At 48.5% G+C, this 20985-nt stretch overlaps 1 protein-coding gene across 2 annotated transcripts in view; it reads left to right on the plus strand.

The window, feature by feature from the left end:
- SANBR (SANT and BTB domain regulator of CSR) overlaps window positions 1–20985 on the plus strand; it is a 187147-nt gene that overhangs the window by 28314 nt on the left and 137848 nt on the right. For both annotated transcript variants that reach the window (XM_069234392.1, XM_069234391.1), the window contains exons 8-10: window positions 13743–13829; window positions 13908–14018; window positions 16726–16849. In XM_069234392.1, coding sequence (XP_069090493.1) covers window positions 13743–13829; window positions 13908–14018; window positions 16726–16849 — 322 coding nt within the window. The remainder of the gene's footprint in view (window positions 1–13742; window positions 13830–13907; window positions 14019–16725; window positions 16850–20985) is intronic.

Below are 20985 nucleotides of genomic sequence, written 5' to 3' on the forward strand. Positions count from 1 at the left end.
GCAATTTCCTTGTTATATGTGATTATATCTTTGTACACATCAACATCAACTTTTACAATATTACAACCTGATGCGTAAAACCTGATAGCTTAGCAGGGGTAACCCTTCCTCTTATCTTGGTCAAACGGAGGTACCCCGACCCATACCTAAAAAGGTTGGCAAGGGTTTGTCTGTTGTCTGGATGGCAATCTTCTCGGGTAGCTGAAGTGTCAGCACCTGGATCAGCTGTCAGTGGAATGATGTGTGTCGCAGGAAGGTCATGACTGGAATGCCTTCTGCCCCCTTTAGGCCTATTTGGTGTTCATATAATAAATTCTGCAGTTTTCCTGACGTACTAATATGTTTAGGAATTAGGGACTGGTTCCTGAAGCGGCAATATGAGTTAGAATATCATGTACCGAACAGAGCACAAAGTGAAATGTGTACAAAGGACTGATAAAATGTGCAGCCCGAACAACTGTGTCTTCTCAGAATGAAGAAGCAGATTAAAATATAAACACAATGAGCTAAAGGCTGGCTGTGCAAAAAAATTTATATATGAATTGGAGAAACCATGCCTACGTGTAAAAGGCACAGGCTAAGGGCCTAATGCTAAAATAAAGGCACTAAGGAGAACCCACAACAGTTGTACCGTTCAGGAGGGGGCCACCGTGTAATCTTGCACTCGTCTACGGAGCGATCAAGTCTTTCCAACGTAAAAGAAAATAGCAATTTTTGCCCAGGAAATATGCTGCATCCCACCTTAAGGCTCGGTATGCATGTTATAGAGGGGATTTACACATGTTTCTGAGGGCATTTTACTTTGCCATGGCTTTAAATGGCAAAGTCGGGCTAGCAGTTCTAACCTGCTCTTCTAGTCTACCCAGGATGGCACAATCAGTGCTGCAATTGCTCGGGTGGCTTTCCAACGTACAGGTCCTGGCTACCCTTTGTACCGTATACCAGGAACTTACAGGTAAGTTAACCTATGGCAGTCGGGTATAGCCAATGTTACATTGTGTGTATGTATGCCCACGCGCATAAGGTTGCCCAGAATTAACCACGACATAGTCCTATATCGATTGGTACGGGTTCGTTCTTAGTGGGATAGATCTTGATGTCCCACTCCCCACCTTCATAGCAGCGGGGCCCTGCTAGATGGTTAACCCCTCATCCCCCCACTTCTTCTGGTGTCTCACTTAGTTATGCTTTGGAGCCATTCCAGATTTCTTCTGACACGTTAACCTGGGAATTCAAGGGCAATGAAAAGAAGGCATTGGGACTCTGGCTGAGCCAAGTTTCACAATTTACTCAGGTGAAGTATTTGAATGCTGTTTCACCCATCTCTGCATGGCAGAGCGGCTCTGAACAGCTCCTTTACTTCTTTGTCCATCATTTCTTCCTTTGTGGTGAAATCATTCCAAACCATTTATCTGCCAAAGTTTTTGCACAGTTGTACAGTTGCCACCTTTCTTTAAATGGAGCCTGCAGAAAGACTACCTGTAAGTCTCCTCATCAAACACCAGGCACTCTAGAATGGTTTTCTTGATCTCCTTGTAAGGAGTGATTCCATCTGTATTGGCCAAGGTATGGACTGCCTTGATCTTTTACGTCAGGAGTGGGGAAATGTAATGACTCAATCGCTTAATGAGTCAAGCCGTGTCTTGGGCCACTGCTCAAAAATATAACTGGGATCTTCTACAGGAGAGTACTTCTGCAGTACCATGAAAGATACATTTCGATGTACCCAGAAGGTGGCAGGGAGGTCTCTCAGGGGGCGTCATGGCTGCTTGGCTCTTCTCCTCAGCCTATGCTGGTCACTTCCGCTGAGCCCAAAACAGCTTTTGCAATCTTTCTGAGCCTGTTGTGTTAAGAATTGCTCAACCTGAGCCAGATGACTTAGCCCTTCTACCACTTGTTGGAATAAGCCTTTCATGTTTCTGGCAAGTGTTTCTTCCGCCTCACAGCTTCCAGAACCGACACATCGGCCCGGCTGCACAATGCTTCCTCAACACCAGATTTCGCATTGCAAGCCCTCGTCGATGGGGACCACAATGGTGAAGCAGAACCTCGCACTGCAGCCTCTCTGCATCTCTGAACTAATGTATCGATTTGGCTGCATGACACATCTTTGACGCAGACCCGCGCAATGCTGTGCAAACCAGGATTTAACAAGTATTTAAGGTACTTTGTTCAGTGGGCCTAACTCGGTCCCTGTAACAAGCCTGTGCTCCATCACGGTTGGCCTGAAAAAGCTTGGACTTAGTCCTCATACAGGAAAAGTATTTAATTGGCACAGGCTGCATGTGGGTCGCTGGGGAAGGGATGATACATATTATTTGCCCTTTCAGGCTTCACAGCAACGCCTGCGGAAGTGTTTACCATTCTTGTGATCCCCATATGGGGATATCAATTCTGAAAATGTTTTAGAAGCAAAGACAGGAAAACTTACCAGGGGACTTTCAGCATGCCACCTTAACTTTCATTCACACAGATAGCCCACTGGCTTATGACTTATTACGTTACTGCCCCATTTCTCATATAAAATGGAGACCAAAGTGTTGGCTGACTGACATCTCACAGTTGCCACAATGCATATCCATTCAGATTAGTCTGTTTTCATGCCTTGGTGCTCTTCTAGGCTGAGTCTACAAATGCTGCATAGCTAATTAAGCAGAGCAAACGAGATGGACAAATGTTTAGCCATCCTATCTGCAGTTTTTGAAAAATGGTTCAGATCCATCGAACGAGGTTCTTCCTGGTGCTCAAGTGCTTTGGATTTGAACCTCAAGTTCCGAACATGGTTAAAGCTCCTATAAACAGTTTACACAGCTGCATTGAGAGTAAACTGAGTCCTCTTGCCAGCCTTCAAATTGGGGAGGGGAAAGAGGCAGGGGTGCCCCCTTTTCCCACTGTTATTCACAGTATCCATAGAACTATTGGCATGTTTGGCCAGGAGGATCCCTTGGTGAATTGGTTCTGGTGGGGTACAGAACTTGAGGAAAAAAATCTTGCTATATGCTGATAAAGTATTGACTATATTCCAAAGGTGCTGTAACAGAGCAGTGTAAAATAAACTTGAATAACACTCCTTATGGTCAACTCCTGCCACAGGTGACAACTGCAGTCATCCTGTGGGAAGGTTTTCTGGGCTGCATTTAAGTACCTGGGAATCGAGGTGGTTAGCAGGCAGCCAACATTTTAAGATGTAACTTGCAGATGGCATTTGTCAGACTCTAGGAGGATGTGAAAAGGTGCATAAGGTGCCACTCTCAATGTGGATAGTAGCTGTCTTAAAATTATATCTTTACCCAAAACTTCTATTTGTCCTGCAAAACACTCTGGGGGTCATTCTGTCCCTGGCGGTCAGTGTTAAAGCGACGGCCAACCCGCCAACAGGCTGGCGGCCCAAAAAATTGAATTCTGACCCTGGCGGGAACCGCCAACACAGGCCGCCGCATTAACACTCCGACCGCCACGGCGGTACAAACAAACAGCGCGGCGGTCACTGCCAACAGGCAGGCGGCAGACAATGTACCACCCACCCTATCATGACTCACCAATCCGCCACCTTTTCCGGGGCGGGAGCCCCGCCGATAAAAACACGGCGGAAACAGACATCTCCAATGGAAAACGCTTACCTCGACAACACTCCACGCAGAATCGGAACAGCATGGAACCCGAACTCCACATCCTCCCAGCCATTGCCTTCCTGCTCTTCTTCCAGGATCACGAACCTCGCCGCAGACGACAACGGTGAGTACTGCACCTACGACACAGGGGAGGGGGGGAGGAGGAAAGGTTACGGGCACACACATACGCCACACACCCACCCCCACCCTCACCCCCACCGAAATACCTACACACCTATGCAGATAAAAAAGTCAGAGTGACACCCCCCAACCCCCCCACCCCAAAAAAGCAAAGACAAAAGGCAATGAATGTAAAAGTAGAACTATATTATTGCAACAATAAAGTATAGCGACCTTAGCAATATATGAAGAATTAATACACATCTAGAACTATATCCATACAAGTAGCAAAAGTCCGGCCCAGTCTTTCAAAGTCCAAATGTCCGTGGGCCAATGTGCAGCAACACATGGGCAAAGCCCACACACGAGATCGAGTCCATTGGAGAGAACACTGCTGGGGCATCACAAAAATAAAAAACAGGCACCTCAGGGGGAACGGAAGGGGGGGGCACCTCAGCCACATGAGTCCACGACGCCAGACCCACGAAGGCCCTCCATGCCCACTGTGCCATCCTGGGGAGTGCAAAGCCACAGTCTCACAAGTCTCTACAGTGGGTGGATTGCCCACTGTGCCATCCTGGGGAGTGCAAAGCCACAGTCTCACAAGTCTCTACAGTGGGTGGATTGCCCACTGTGCCATCCTGGGGAGTGCAAAGCCACAGTCTCACAAGTCTCTACAGTGGGTGGATTGCCCACTGTTACATCCTGGGGAGTGCAAAGCCACAGTCCATCAGGTGGATTACAGAGACCACTGGTCATGGAGGAGGCATGGTGGGCAGAGTGCGTTGTGAAGGCCTGCCCGACACAGAACCGGGACTGCCAGTGGGCCAGCGGTGCTTGACAGGAAGGGCCCAGCGGAGCGGTGCTTGAGACGGCGGTGCCCAGCGAAGCGGTGCTTGACAGGAAGGGCCCAGCGGAGCGGTGCTTGACAGGAAGGGCCCAGCGGAGCGGTGCTTGACAGGAAGGGCCCAGCGGAGCGGTGCTTGACAGGAAGGGCCCAGCGGAGCGGTGCTTGACCGGAAGGGCCCAGCGGAGCGGTGCTTGACCGGAAGGGCCCAGCGGAGCGGTGCTTGACCGGAAGGGCCCAGCGGAGCGGTGCTTGACCGGAAGGGCCCAGCGGAGCGGTGCTTGACAGCAAGGGCCCAGCGGAGCGGTGCTTGACCGGAAGGGCCCAGCGGAGCGGTGCTTGACCGGAAGGGCCCAGCGGAGCGGTGCTTGACCGGAAGGGCCCAGCGGAGCGGTGCTTGACCGGAAGGGCCCAGCGGAGCGGTGCTTGACAGGAAGGGCCCAGCGGAGCGGTGCTTGAGACGGCGGTGCCCAGCGGAGCGGTGCTTGACCGGAAGGGCCCAGCGGAGAGGTGCTTGACAGGAAGGGCCCAGCGGAGCGGTGCTTGACCGGAAGGGCCCAGCGGAGCGGTGCTTGACCGGAAGGGCCCAGCGGAGCGGTGCTTGACCGGAAGGGCCCAGCGGAGCGGTGCTTGACCGGAAGGGCCCAGCGGAGCGGTGCTTGACCGGAAGGGCCCAGCGGAGCGGTGCTTGACAGCAAGGGCCCAGCGGAGCGGTGCTTGACAGCAAGGGCCCAGCGGAGCGGTGCTTGACAGCAAGGGCCCAGCGGAGCGGTGCTTGACAGGAAGGGCCCAGCGGAGCGGTGCTTGACCGGAAGGGCCCAGCGGAGCGGTGCTTGACCGGAAGGGCCCAGCGGAGCGGTGCTTGACCGGAAGGGCCCAGCGGAGCGGTGCTTGACCGGAAGGGCCCAGCGGAGCGGTGCTTGACCGGAAGGGCCCAGCGGAGCGGTGCTTGACCGGAAGGGCCCAGCGGAGCGGTGCTTGACCGGAAGGGCCCAGCGGAGCGGTGCTTGACCGGAAGGGCCCAGCGGAGCGGTGCTTGACAGGAAGGGCCCAGCGGAGCGGTGCTTGACAGGAAGGGCCCAGCGGAGCGGTGCTTGACAGGAAGGGCCCAGCGGAGCGGTGCTTGAGACGGCGGTGCCCAGCGGAGCGGTGCTTGACCGGAAGGGCCCAGCGGAGTGGTGCTTGACAGGAAGGGCCCAGCGGAGCGGTGCTTGAGACGGCGGGGCCCTGTTCAGCGGTGCCTGTCTTGGCTGGCCCTTGTTCAGCAGTGCTTCTCACGGCGGGGCCCTGTTCAGCGGTGCTTGAGACGGCGGGGCCCTGTTCAGCGGTGCCTGTCTTGGCTGGCCCTTGTTCAGCGGTGCTTCTCACGGCGGGGCCCTGTTCAGCGTTGCTTCTCACGGCGGGGCCCTGTTCAGCGGTGCCTGAGACGGCAGGGCCCTGTTCAGCGGTGCCTGTCTTGTGTTTCCAGTGAACCACACCTGGCCAATACTTGCCGCTCAGTCTGCATCGGACCTTTCCGTTGCGGGGCCCTCCTGTGATGGAGTCCTGGGGCCCTGGGTCTCCTCCGACACCCCCGGAATGGGGCTGGTGGGGCCCTCATGGCCAGGTCGGCTGCTCCCTGCCTTTTGCTCCTTGCTGCCCTTGCCCTCCTTGGCAGACTGTCCGTGGCCCTTGGCTCCCTTACCCGATGTGGCAGGTGACGGTGCAAGGCTCCCCTCCTTGGGGGCAGGCGTATCAGGCCTGTCGCGCCTGCCCTTCAGTTTTTTGCTCCTCTTCCCAGGGGGGGGGGGGCTGGCTGTGCCTTTGCTGCTGGACGATGTCCCAGCCCAAGGAAAGGGCGGACCCCAAAAACCAGGCACGACGTTCTTGGGAGTTGCTGGGCTGGTGGTGGCTGAGGTGTTTGTGGAACTCTTACGGGATGGAGGGGGTGGGTCAGGTGAGGAAAAGAGGTCAAGTTTAGAGAGGAAAATTTTCTTTGGAGCCATGGGAAGGGTAGCTGGAGTGGGTATGGGAGTGGAGGAAGAGGATGTGGTTGTAGGAGAGTCAAGTGTGCTGTCTTTGGGTGCAGGTGCTTGGGCAGGAGGCTGACGTGAGGTGGATGGCTGTTGTTTGGGTGCCTGCCTGCGTTTGTGTGGTTGGGAAGCGGGGGTGACAGACACACTGGGAGAGGACACAGGGGACGTGTACATGGCAGTGGGGGTGGTGACTGCACGTGTACGGACTGGTCTGGAGGGTGTGCTGGTGATGAGTGCAATGGCTGATGGTGGTGTGCTTGCAGGTGTGTGTGGAGACGTCACAGGGAGGGAGGAGGGAGACGAGGAGGTGGGGGACACAGAGGAGGTAGTGACTGTTGGCATGTCTGCATCTGGATGTTGCTTGGGTGAATGCTTGTGTGTCCTGTGGTGCTTATGTCTGGATGAGCTGCCCTTGGTTGTTGAGGTGTGTGCAGGCTGGTCTGTAGGTGTGGATGGGATAGGCAGAGGAACAGGGGAGTGGGACTGGGTGGAGGGAGTCAGAAGAGACAGGGACAATCGCTGCCGTCAGTGCTGAGGCCAGAGCGTTGAACGATCGTTGATGGGCAGCCTGACCCGAATGAAGGCCCTCCAGGTATGCATTGCTTTGATGCACCTCCCTCTCCACACCCTGGATGACATTCAAAAGGGTAGACTGCCCAACAATGATGGTCCTCAGGAGGTCAATGACCTCCTCACTGAGGGCAGCAGGGGTGACTGGGGCAGGGCCTGAGGTGCCTGGGGCGAAGGAGATGGATGGCTTCCTGGCCTTGCGGGCACGTGCCGAAGGCCAAGGGGCTGCTGGGAGGGCGGAGCTGGTGCGCTGGGTGGCGGCTGTACCTGTAGGATCGGTGGGCACGGATGTTGCCACCACCGCAAGGGAGCTCCCTTCCGAGGACGTGTCGGTGTTGCTGACGTCTCCACGGGTCCCGTCGCCCTCCGTCTCACTGGTCATGTCGGAGTCCGTTGCATGGCCATCCGGGGCCATGTGAGATGCAGCTCCCTCTTGCGCCGATGCCACTTCTCCTCCGCCTGATGATGCTAATGCACACATTCACAGAAAAACAAAGAAAATGGGGGTGGGGGGGGGAACATAAAGACAAGTTGAGTGCATGCATTGGGGACACCGTTGGCGGAGAGGACAGACACAGAAGCCCCCTGCACTACGCTGCGCACTTGGGGTACACTACTCATTCACTGGGACATGCCCTACAAGCCTATGGGCGACAACTGCCCACACAGTATACACTGGTCCATGAATCGCGTTACTAGGCACCCTACAGAGGTGGGGGGCGGGGGCACAGGACCATACCTCACGGACGGGCCTATCCTACAGAAATCGCCTTGGCCTAGGGATACCCACAGCCCTCCTCCCCCACCCAGGCACCTCCACTGCGTGCAAAATAGCTGAATGTGCTGGTACTCACCCCCTTGTGTCTGCTGTGATGTCCTCAAGCACCCATCTAAATTTGGGTAGGCCACTGCCAGGATCCGGGACATCAGGGGGGTCAAGGTACGACTGGCACCCCTCCTAGGTTGGGAGGCCATCCCCAGCAGAGCCTCCGCGGTCTTCCTGCTTCCGCGGCGGATGTCCTCCCACCTCTTGCGGCAGTGGGTGCCCCTTCTGTTGTGGACCCCCAGGGCCCGGACGTCCTTGGCGATGGCAAGCCAAATGTCAATCTTCTGATGGGCGCTGACCTATGTGACATGTACGGGGGGGAAGAGAAACATCATCACTTTTCTGCATGCTCGATGTGAGTGGCCCCCCCTCCCCAACCTTGCCATGTGGCACATGCTCTCATCTGTCGTGCCATGCATTCGTCATTCGCTGCCCTCCCCTCCATCGTACATCCTCCCCACTCAACCCAGGAATTGGGCACTATGCATTGCCCACTATGCATTGGCCCCCGTGTACTCACCTGTTGGTCTGGAGGACCGTAGAGTAGCGCATACTGGGGGAGGACCCCGTCCACGAGCTTCTCCAACTCCTCGGAACTGAAGGCGGGGGCCCTTTCCCCAGTCGCAGCAGCCATTGTCACTTCCAGACCGAGGTCACAGCAGCACTTGCAGTATAGGTCCTCTCCTGTGGATGCTCAGGTCTCGTGTGATCAAGCAGAGAGAAAATGGCGGTTACGGCCGCGGCGGTGCGTACCACGGCGGTGCGTACAGCGACCGCCGGCGCTCACCGCCATTGGCTCCTGAAACCCATAGGGTTCAATGTTGTCCAATGCGGCTTTGCGCCGCGGACTGCGACCGCCTACCGCCACGGTGTGCCATGCTTGCGCAATGACCTCACTTCACATTGTCACACTTCACAGGTCAGGCAGCCGCCATTTCAAGGGCCCACATGGCTTAATTCCTACTGCGTCACACGTGGCTAGGCCTTGCACCGACAATCATACTAGCCATTCAATCCCGAGAGATTTGTGTACTGTGCATGCTGTGGGCACTTACCTGTGGGTTGCTTGACTCTGTGCTCCATGTTGTCCTTCCTAGGCATCGTCCGCTGGGACTTGCGAGGAGACGGAGGAATCTTCCCGTGTACAGACCGCTGGTGGACCTGTCGACAATGGAAGAAAGACACGTCATACTCACCTACAGACTCAACCGTGCCACTATACAGGAACTGTGTGCCCAGCTGGAGCCAGACCTGATGTCACCCATCCGCCAACCCACAGGGATTCCGCCTCTAGTGCAGGTGCTGTCAGTACTGCATTTTTTTGCCAGTGGATCATTTCAAACTACCGTGGCCATTTCATCTGGGATGTCTCAGCCTATGTTTTCAAAGGTGTTGTCCAGAGTGTTGTCTGCCCTGATGAAATACATGCGGAGCTACATCATTTTCCCTGAGGTGGGTGACTTGCCTACAGTGAAGGGTGATTTCTATGCCCCTGGACACATTCCCAATATCATTGGTGCCATTGATGGTACCCATGTGGCTTTGGTTCCCCCAAAAGACGATGAGCAGGTGTACAGGAACCGAAAAAATTATCATTCGATGAATGTCCAGGTGGTCTGTTTGGCTGACCAGTACATCTCCCATTTAAATGCCAAGTTCCCAGGGTCAGTGCATGACGCGTACATCATGCGAAATAGCAGCATCCCTTATGTGATGGAACAGCTACAGAGACACCGTGTGTGGCTAATTGGTGACTCTGGTTACCCAAACCTGCCTTGGCTATTGACCCCAGTGAGGACCAGGGCAGAGGAACGGTACAATGAGGCCCATGGGCGTACCAGGAGGGTGATTGAGCGGACCTTCGGCCTCCTGAAGGCCAGGTTTAGGTGCCTGCATATGACTGGTGGATCCCTAATGTACTCACCAAGGAAGGTGTGTCATATCATCGTGGCCTGCTGCATGCTTCACAACCTGGCTTTGCGACGCCAGGTGCCTTTCCTGCAGGAGGATGGTCCAGATGGTGGTGTTGTGGCCGCTGTGGAGCCTGCGGAGAGTGAAGAGGAGGAAGACGAAGAGGACGACACAGACAACAGGGACAGAGTGATACTGCAGTATTTCCAGTGACACACAGGTAATAATCTACTCCTGCATTGTATTATATCTGTAACTGTAGTGGCTCTCTACTGTCTGATCTTTCACCCCAATGTATGGTAACTTAGTTGTGTATATCACTTCCTATTACAGTGATCTGATCCCCACGGAGTGCCCTCTGGTTTTTTTCCCCATGGACTACCGCTGTGTGACACTGGTATGTTGTCATCACAATGTAACTAGAAATGTTTTGTTGGTTATATCGAATACATTTGGTTTAAATAAAGAGATAGCAGAATCCAGTTGGTTTTTGTGCAATAATTGTGTTTATTGAAGTTTTCAAATAGGTGTATAGTTCAAAAAGGGTGATGGGTGATGGTGGAGGCATGTCCATGGCAGTGTCCAGACTGTCGTTCCTACAGGTCCATTGTCCAATTGCCTGTGGAAGGTGGGGCAGTTCAAGGTTGGACAGGGTGAACAAGTGGGACAGTGGGATGGCATCTGTGGGTTTCCGTGCATGGCGGGGGTCTTGACATCCTACTCTGTCTTCTTCCTCGATCTCAGGCCTTTCTTGCGGGATGGTTCTTGTTCTGCAGGGGGTGGGGTCCGGGTGGGCTGTTCCTGTTGTGTCGGGCCTCCTGACCACTAGCGCCGGCGGAGGTGGTGGGCTGTTCTTCCTCCATGCTAGTGGCGGGGGCCCTTTGGGGGGCCACATGGTCCCGCAATGTGGTGACAATCTGGTTGAGTGCCACCACGATTGTACCCATTGCGGAACTGATGCTGCGCAGTTCTTCCCGGAACCCCATGTACTGGCCCTCCTGCTTGGCCTGGATCTCCTGGAACCTGGCCAGGACCGTTGCCATCGTCTCTTGGGAGTGGTGGTACGCTCCCATGATGGTGGTGAGGGCCTCTTGGACAGTGGGTTCCCTAGGCCTGTCCTCCCTCTGTCGCACAGCAGCCCTTCCTCTTTGTTCCTGGGCCTCTGTCCCCTGGACGGTGTGCCCACTACCAGTGCCCCCAGGTCCCTGTTGTTGTTGGGGTTGTGGGTTACCCTGGGTGCCCTGTACTGGTAGACACACCGCTGCTTGACCTGTCCTGGAGACAGAAGCATGGGCCCGCTGGGTGGGTGCTGTGCTGGTGTTTCCAGAGGGGGGTAGGTCTGCTGTGGCCTGTGGCTGACTGAGGGTAACCGACTGTCCAGAGGTCCCCAATGGTCCGGGCTGGTCATCAGGTTCTAGGTCGACAGAGCTGCTGTCATCACTGGGGGCCTGTTCTGGGGGTGGGATGGACAAATCTGGACCCTCCTGGCCGGTGTGTTGGCGTTCGGGCCCTGCAGGGGTAAAATAGTATGGTTATTGATTTTGTGTGTGCCATGGTGTGCGATTTGTGGGTGCCCTTGTCCCCCAGTGCTGGCAGTCCCATGTGGGAGGAGTTGTGAGGGTGGTTTGTAGGGGGGGATGGGTATGTGCAGTGGTCATGCTTAGGTGATGGGTGTCCATGGTTTGTGTTGGCATTCAGGGGTTGGGGTTGGGTTGGGTGGGTTGTGCTGGTGAGACATTAACAGGGTGTATGTGTGCTGGGGGGTTAGGGGTGAGGGTGGGGGTGTGGGTTGGCATGCTGGTGGTTGGGGGGGGTGAAGTAGTTGAGATTAGACTTACCAGAGTCCATTCCTCCGCCTACTCCAGCGAGGCCCTCAGGATGCAGGATGTTCAAGACCTCTTGGTCCCATGCTGTGAATTCGGGTGGAGTGGGTGGGGGTCCGCCGCCAGTCTTCTGCACAGCGATGTTGTGTCTTGACACCATCGACCGCACCTTCCCCCGTAGGTCGTTCCAGCGCTTTCGGATGTCTTCCCGATTTATGGGATGCTGTCCCACAGTGTTGACCCTGTCGACGATCCTTTGCCATAGCTCCGCCTTCCTGGCTATTGTGGTGTGCTGCACCTGTGTGCCGAAGAGCTGGGGCTGTACCCTAATTATTTCCTCCACCATGACCCTGAGTTCTTGGTCCGAGAACCTGGGGTGTCTTTGGGGTGCCATGGGGTGGTGTGGATGAGGTGTGAGGTGGTGTTTGTGGTGATGAGTGTGGTGGTGTGTGGTGTTTTGTGCGTAGATGTGGTGTGGGTGATGATGTTGGGTTCCTGTGTGTGTTGTGGTTTGCGTTCCCTGTGCTCTCTCTCTGTGTATTGCGCCTTGTCTCTGAATTTCGATTTGTGGGGGTTTGTGGGTGATGTGGGTGTGTGTTTTATATGGTGATGGGTGTGTGGGTGTGTTGTTTGTATGTGTATCAGGTGTGTGTATTTCGATTTGTCCAATGTGACTGGGTTTTGTAAAGGTGTGTGTATTTTGAGCGCGGCGGTGTGTACCGTCAATGGAATACCGCGGTTGAAAGACTGCCACGTGGATTCGTGGGTCGTAATGGCATGGGCGTGTTTGTGTTGGCGTGACGGTGGAGGTTTGGTCATCTCCAGTTTATCGCTGACCGCTGATGAGGCGGCCTTCAGTGGATGTCGGGTTTTTGGCGGTTTGGCAGTTGTGGGTCAGAATGACCGTGGCGGTTTACCGCGGCCGCGGCGGTATGATGGCAGTCTTCTGACCGGCGGTAAGAGCCTTTTACCGCCGAGGTCAGAATGACCCGCTCTATTTTTGTGGTGGACTCCTTCTTTAAAAGGATTAAACAAGAGAGCTGGCCCATGTTACAGTGTGTGAAATACCTTAGATTAACACTAAGTTTACAATGGAGGCCTAGCACTGATGCTAGTGTTACTGGGCTTCTCAAGCAGTTGTGACTAATGAAGGAACGCATGCACTAATGATGGAACCATCAGTTAGGTTAGATATATACTGGCAATTAGAGACAAAATGTGCTTGTGCTACCTATATTGAGGCAAGAGAGGAAACCCTGTATCAGATTCCAGGGCTGCCATGATGAAGATGTGAAAGGCTGCCATGTCAGCAGTAGGCTAGAAAGAAAAGTTAACTGAGAAAATCCCACCATAGGTTGGAAATATGATGGAAAACATAGTGTGATTGGATGAGTTCCAGAGCTGGAATTTCAATGGGATCTCCACCCTAAAAAATATTAGACGAGCGATTAGCATGGAATCGTATGCTCAACATCATTCTGAATTTGAGTTGTGTCCAACCTAGGCATAGCAATATCTTCAGTTGTGACATCTCACCATTGACTAAGAATTAGAATGGGCAGAATTGACCAAGGGCTCCCCACTCAAGCAAATGGTCTGGGGACAGCATTAGGAACAGGAACAATTTTCTCAATATATAAAATGCTGTTAAGAAACACTCAACTGGCTCAAGGGCTGTTAGATAGATGGGAAGAATACTTGGGTAGTATGGAAGAAGTAGACAGTGACCTTTTTTAATACCTAGAGATGATGTTATATAGGCATTTTTTAGGGCTAATCCAAATAAACATTCTTTATAGATCCTATTACAGACTGATCAGACTCTATCAAATTACATTGACTGAGAACAGTAGATGCTTAAAATGTAAAGTATTTGAAACATTGTTCATTTCAATGTAGATAAAACTGTATAAGTGTTTTGTGACTCATCATAATGAGGCCTGCACGTTAAAAAAAATATTAACTCTCTGGACTGCTCCAAACACACTCTTTAAAGTATTTCTATATTTTGATTAATAGCAAACTATTTTGCAAGAAGATTGAGAGATTGTTCGATCCTGCGTATAAGAACCCAGACTCTCCAGGAAATGCTGCAACACTGTATAGGTGGGTTAATCATCAAAGGATCTGTGCCATATATATGCAGGCGATGCACACTTTAATTACTTTTTCATTGTCTTGTAGATGCTGTTTGTGCAAGAAGCTTTTGACTAAAGAAAATGAACAAAAGATTCCTTGTCTTCCAGGAAAGATCAACATTAATCAACATGGCAATATTGTTTATCATCATATCAGGTGTGATTTTGTCTATTCTGTGAATGCACTGGCTTGCTTCATCTAAAGAGAGGTTTTTGGGGGCTAACAACTTCTGTCTAGTTTAACACATTTGCATGAAATGTGGTTAGAGATTATGCCTGCAAGTAGTCTGGTCCTGGCAAGATTTGTGTCGATTGATGCATGTAGTAGTGCCATCTGTGGGTGGTGGTAAGTTTGGGGAGTGGGGAAGGATTGCAAAATTTGCAATTAAAATTGCAATGTTTGCTCCCTGTACAGGGGGAGACCCACAGCACTTTACCCTTTTTGTTAGTTTGCTATAAATCACCTGTACAATTTTTTAGAGAATTTAAAAGCAAAAGGAACCCTGATTGGAAGGGTTCTTGATTCGTTTTATGAAGTGAAATTAGAGTGTGAGCTACAAATCTGATTAGCTGAGACACAGTCTTGTCAGCCATTTTTTTTAACCAAAAAAATTGGATCAAGTGAGGCAACGTCCGCACATCTGTGCTCCAAACTATGCCAATGACAGGTAATGAGGAGTGCAGGCATCTTTTTTTTTTGAAAAACATCAAATTTAAGGCACTAGCCCTCAGATTCATTAAGTACACACTGAAATAAATTTTGCTGGGTCATTTGAGGATAAGATGAGCAGACCTCAGCACCAGGAGCAATCAATGCTCACTTCAGAAAGCATTCCATATAATGGGTCATGAATTGGCTTTTGAAGTGCCTCAGTTGGTTCCTGACCTAATAAGCAAGTTTTTAAACCAGTTTTGTGCTTGAGCCGCCAAAAGCATAGTTATGTACGTCTAGAAGCCCACTGCATGGCTGCTGGCTGTAATCTTTGCTCAAAGATATTCTGATCAGTTCAAGTCAAATTAAACAAATGCTGTGTTGGAGTATGCAGAGATTCTATCTTCCCTGTAATGACTTTAAGCATGAAAACATAAACATTGCCTTAAATATCTCCTTTCTGTTGAACACTTCATGTTTTCCTTATTTAAACTCATCAGCAATTATACACAGTGGTCTGCTTTTCACCCTGGCTGCTGGCTGTGGCAGCAGACATTGTGAAGTTAGAAATCAACAGTAATAAGTTATTATAGTTGAGTAGCTATGTTATTTCCTTGACACAATTGACTAGATGCCTCACAAGTCACCTGTAATAAGGAAACTAGAGATGGGTTTTTATGCCGCGGTTGCAAGCTCATATATATTCAACATATAGGGGCTTAGAGGCAGTCCTCTTCATCTAACAGTCACTCACATCTTGTTTCCACTCACCACAGCATAAATTATGGAAGTAGGTAAGCCCACTTGAGCCATTGGGGCCTTTCTCTGTGAGTGACAGCATTGTGTCCAGATCACTGATAAGCAGGCAGTACACAGTTTTATCTTAAGCCCTTCAGTGCTTGGAGGTTTCCAGGGACAAAACCTGTACTGCCTTTTTGCAAAGTGGCCTTGTACACTGACTGTGCCCTGTATGACCATGAGGTATATACATACACAAGAGTTAATCTGTTGTTGGTTGATGAAATTTAGTACTTCATGCCACACACTTAGTTATGGAATACAATATGATGTTTGAAGGCTTTTTCCCCACTCTTGCCCATTTGTGCCAATTCCCTTGATGCTCACATTTATAGTAACCAGGCTGTCTCTTATCAGCTGCCCTTACTGTGTAAAATATAAGCATATCTCATTGAAAATTAGATTTTCATCTGCTGTACCATGTCATATTCAGTTTAAACACTGGCAATGTTCACCACACATGCACATCTCTGTCATCTCTTGGACCAATGCCAGCATGTAAGTACTGCTGTTTTATCTTGCAGTGTTGGTCAATTAAACAGTCCTGTCTCACTGAGCATTTAACTGTCTCCGGTAGAAGCACTCAAAGTAGTCCAAAGCCTTATTTAGAGTTTGGCTGATTGGATACTCCGCCACATTTGTGATGTATATCTTGTCCGCTTTATTACAAGTGCCATAGGCTATAATGCAACTCTAATATTGCAGATTAGATTCTGTCACATTTGTGAGGGAGAATCCTGTCTGCCAAACTCCAAATGCAGCCTTATGAAATATGAAACTAATATCATATCTATGCCAGCATAACCAGAAATAGATTCTTGCTACAAATAGGCCTTGTTCCAACCCATCTTCAACGTAGGAAGGAATTCAAGTGGAACTTATTAGGAAATGGCTAAAGAGGGATGAGCACTAATGGGCACCTGACCAGATCCCTTCGGACCCCTATGCAGAATTTTCTATCACCTAATATAGATGGATGTGAAGGATATCTTGTGTCATTGTCTATATTATAATTTTGTGTTGTTTTATGTTACTCTGTTCTCCATTTCTGCAAAAATCTATCTGAGTAGTGTATACATTTCCCAAATTAAATAAATGGAAAACTCAGTCCAGAATCTCTCTGTTCTTTTCTAACGCCTTCAGCCTTGGTTTAGCATTGTATACTGCATTTAGCACTATAGTTCTGTTAAAAATAGTATAAGGATGGTTTCACTAATTAACTTTAGGGTGTATTAACATTCTCTTTACATAACCATTGTGAATGTACCTTTGCAATGCTTTAAATTACTTTAAATATTTCAATAACTTGGTAGTCTGATGTTATAAGCATTTAACAGAATCTATATTATTATTAGCCTCTTCATACACGCTAGCTCAAGAGCATCTAACTCAGACCCTTGTAATTTTTTTACAGAGATAAAACATGGGAAGTTCATGAATATTTATCCAGTTTGTTTGCAGAACTAAAATCTTGGCGAGATGTCTACTGGCGTTTATGGGGGACCGTCAATTGGTTGACATGTTCAAGATGTAAACAAGTGAGTGTCTTAAGATAACCCTGCCATGTAAAGCAATTTGATCATTAGAAGTTTAACACTGTTTTATCAACAGTGGACATCCATAATCAATTTGTATGCTACCTGTTAGTGTCTGTATTTATTTGCAACATTCAGTTTTCAAGATTAGATTTATTTTCGAATCTAGCATTACTTAGTCTAAAAAGTAGATGCCTTTTTTAGTATATGGCTCTTTCTGGGGAAGTAAAGACATCTCAGTTATTGCTCCACATTTTAATATTCACTTGCCATGCAGTCTCTAAACTGGTAATCTAGGTCTTTAGAATAATATGTTGTCCTAGAACTGTTTCAAAGCGACTGATTCAAATCAAGTTAGTTATTTGAGAATATTTTTGGTTGTTTTAAGCCTAACTGCATCCTTTTTGGCCTATATTTCAGAGTGTAGATTTTAGCATATACATATAGTTCATTCGCATACGTTTAAACACTATTCAATATGCCAGCTTATATCAGCCAGCTCATAAGCATCTTCAAGCAATGAAAGAAGGGTAACAAAACACACTAAATAAGGATTCATTTCACCAGAATTTATTTGGAAGAGATCTGAATAACCTGCATTGTGACCCGGAGAAACATGACCTTTAGCAACATTTATTGTTGATGTGCTTCAGTCCTCATGTAGCACATTTATTCTTGAGTTTTGCTGCTGACAGTGTTCATAGTATTTATTTATTGGCTGTCTACTGTGTAATACCAAAAGTGTAATCAAATAAAGGCAGGGAGTTCTTTCTGCGTCCAAAGTCAAATTATTTCTGAGGAATTTTTAAAGTTGTATTTTTTTGGATGCCTTCCTGCCAATGAAAATATGTTTTCTGTTAGACGTAGTTGTTATGTATATTTACACTAATTATTTGGGGGGTTAATTTTTCATACATACTTCGTTTTTGCTCTAGAGGTATATGCAAAATGTTTTTTTTTTTTTCATTCCCTTGAAACCCCAATGTTGACCAAAGCAAAGTCCCTTTACTCATTTTCCTTTTTGTTTAAAGGTTGAAATTGTGATGTGTCTCTAAAGGATGTCAGATGGAAATCTCAGCTAATCTTATCTGTCACAACTTGATGATTTTCAGGCGTGTTCCATTTGACCCTATGATAGGATGATTGCTGTTGAGGGAAGAATATATCTTTCCACTTTCATATAAAATCAGTACAGCTGCTCATTTAAGAACTGGTCTTCTCAACTAAATGTCATAAGTCAGGCACCTGATCCTTCACTGCCTGTACTATGCTTGCAGCAAGGTGCAGCTCCAGGTTTACCCCCTCATCACCTGCCTCAGCTACAAGGGATCAGTCTTTCCAAGGCTCATGCGGGCTTAATAGACCTACAAGAAATCCTGAAGTCAGTTGAGTGGGTATCAAAGGTTCCAGTGGAAAGAGGCGGTTTGTGGAACTTAAAGTGCTATATTCAGAACTAGGAGCAGTTAAGCAACTTAGGGCCTGATTTAGAACTTGGCAGACAGGTTACTCCCACACATCAGTGATGGTGATGGATGTCCTGTCTGCCGAAACCTAAATCCTATTATATACAATAGGTATTTAGATTCCTGCGGACGGAACATCAGTCACCGTTATCACGTATTAACCCACGTTCTCAATCAGGCCGTGAGTCTAACAGTCAGACTTGAAATGTTAATGACTTCAGAATGTTCTATTTAAAAAAAAAATATTAGAGACTGGACTTTCGAAAAACCTAGTTGAGACGCCACACAATAAAGTAAGTGCAGTGGGGCTAGATGCTGTGAACATTAGTGAGCATTTGTGAACATTAGTGAGCTGAAGGTCCGAAATTTAAACTATATTAATTACATATCCATTTCTTAAGTTCCACTACTAGAAAATAAGCTGATGGGGAAAATGAAGCACATGTAAAAGCGAGCATTGACTTTAGTTTTGACATTGGGAAAGTGATTGAGACATCATTGTATCCTGTTTCTTTGGATATTTTCAAATACTCTCAAGGAACTGGCAGCCCGAGTGCATAAGGCTGTGCTATTTGAATAGCTTCCACTTGGAAGACTGCTAATCATGCTTGTAAAACTGATAGAAATAGCAGTTCCTCCAGCTTAAGAAATCTGGGAGGTTGTCAGCTGTCAAGCTCTACATTCAACTGGAATAAATTGGGCATCATACTTGCAAGACACAGGGAAGTTGAAACAACAGAAAGCCCACAAGTTTTCCAAGATGGTGCTTATATGTTACTGGTCATACAGATGCACTAAGAAAAGCGTTTTTACTTGGAGCAAAAAGGAGTCCATTGTAGAAAGTCTCACAAAACTCTGTCAGAAACTACATTTATTCGGAGGCAACTATACTCTGCAAACAAGGTCTCAATTTCAGAATTGAGAATGAAAACTAGACCTTAAGTCTCTTACCTGCTCTTGTTTCCAGTATCTTCAGCTTCATCATTTTATAAAATAGTTTAATTACTAGTCTCTTGTTAGGCCAGGCTTTGATCATAATAACAATGGCAGTTTCCCAGAATTACAGCAGTTTATCTCTTTATAGCACAATACGTTTAATGATGCAACTAATTCAGTGCAGAAGAATGGATAAAGCATGTTTGTTGGTAGTAGTAGTGATAGTGATTATGAAACAGTCTTTTTTTTTTTTTTTTTTTAACCCGTTTATTATTTTTGACAACAAACTCGTCCATATTGTTTCTAGCTATTGCTTGTCATCAGCAAGGAAAGCATAACACCATTTTGAACAGATATTAGTGTTAAGGCCATCATAAGTACATCATGAGCGAGTGAAGGGGGAACCCTCCCTACAATTACAATAGCGTGCCCAGCCCAAAGTGATCCCACCATTTACTCCCGATATTTGAATGCTTTTTGGGCAACCTCTTGTTTTCCTGTTGGGCACACCAATCCCCACCGATAGCGCCACTGAAACACCAAGGGTGGGCTGGGAGGCTTCCATCTGCATGCAATGTCTCTTTTGGCCCCCGTGATGGTCACCTCAAGTAGTGCCCAATCAGCCCTTTTGCTCCTCCAACCCCTCAGAGATACCAAGGAGAAGCAAATTTGTCGAGAGTTCTACCTCCCATCCCAGTACTTTCAATAGCTCCTCCATCTTCGCAGTCCAGTAGTTCACAATGGCAGGGCATGTCTAGATTACATGATAGAAATCTGCAGGGGCATATGGACACCTGAAACATGTCAGACGTAGTAGGAGATGTGCCCTATGAAGGTTGCTTTGGGTGAGATAGTCACTGTGAAGGTAATATGTCTACACCAGACGAAATTTAGAGGAAATCATGATAGTACAGGAGTGCCATCGTGGCATCACACCAGTCATCATCCTCCGGTTGTACCACCCATGCCTCCAATCCGGTCTGCAGGTGTGACAGTGTGTTGGGTGCGTTGATGATCAAAGTGCGGTAGATGTGTGAGATACCCCTTTTTGATAGTGCACACATCAGGAGTCTAGCCTCAGCATAACCTAACCACTCTGCCTCTGCAACTGAGGTGGAAATTAAAAAAAATAACCAACAATTGGAAGCATGAGTTACCACCTCCAATGAGCCCTGTAATGCAGTACTAAGGGAGGTATGAGGAAACATCTCCATTCATGTTGCTGGAGTCTGTCCTGTTATACCTAGTTTGAAAAGACAGATAAGTCAAAATGACAGGCAAGTAAAATTCATCCTCGCCAACTTAAATTATTTATCAACATAAACAGCCCTGGTCCTCTAACAGAAACATATAACCATGGACCCTTTATTCTATATGACATCACAACCCTCTCAAAAGACTACTAATATTTGGTACTCTCCATAATGTAGCTACTGTTGACAATAGTGTAATTTGGATACTGGCTAAGGCATTTAAATCAAAACCCCTCCCATGTGCTCAAATTTATCCCAGGCATTTAAAAATGAATAATGCTATTATGCCTCTACTGTATGCTGTATACGTATTAAGCTGCTTAAACTGAATTTCTAACATTTGGTAAAGAAAAAACACAAAAAAAAATCTGAGACAATAGTGATTGATTTTGAAATTGCAGTGAAAACATCTATTGAGAACATTTTACCTGACACACAAATTCAAGGATTTTCTTCACATTTCTCATGGAATTTGGAAAACAAAATA

The sequence above is a fragment of the Pleurodeles waltl genome, chromosome 5 (assembly GCF_031143425.1).
Source record: "Pleurodeles waltl isolate 20211129_DDA chromosome 5, aPleWal1.hap1.20221129, whole genome shotgun sequence".
NCBI classification, from domain to species: domain Eukaryota; kingdom Metazoa; phylum Chordata; class Amphibia; order Caudata; family Salamandridae; genus Pleurodeles; species Pleurodeles waltl.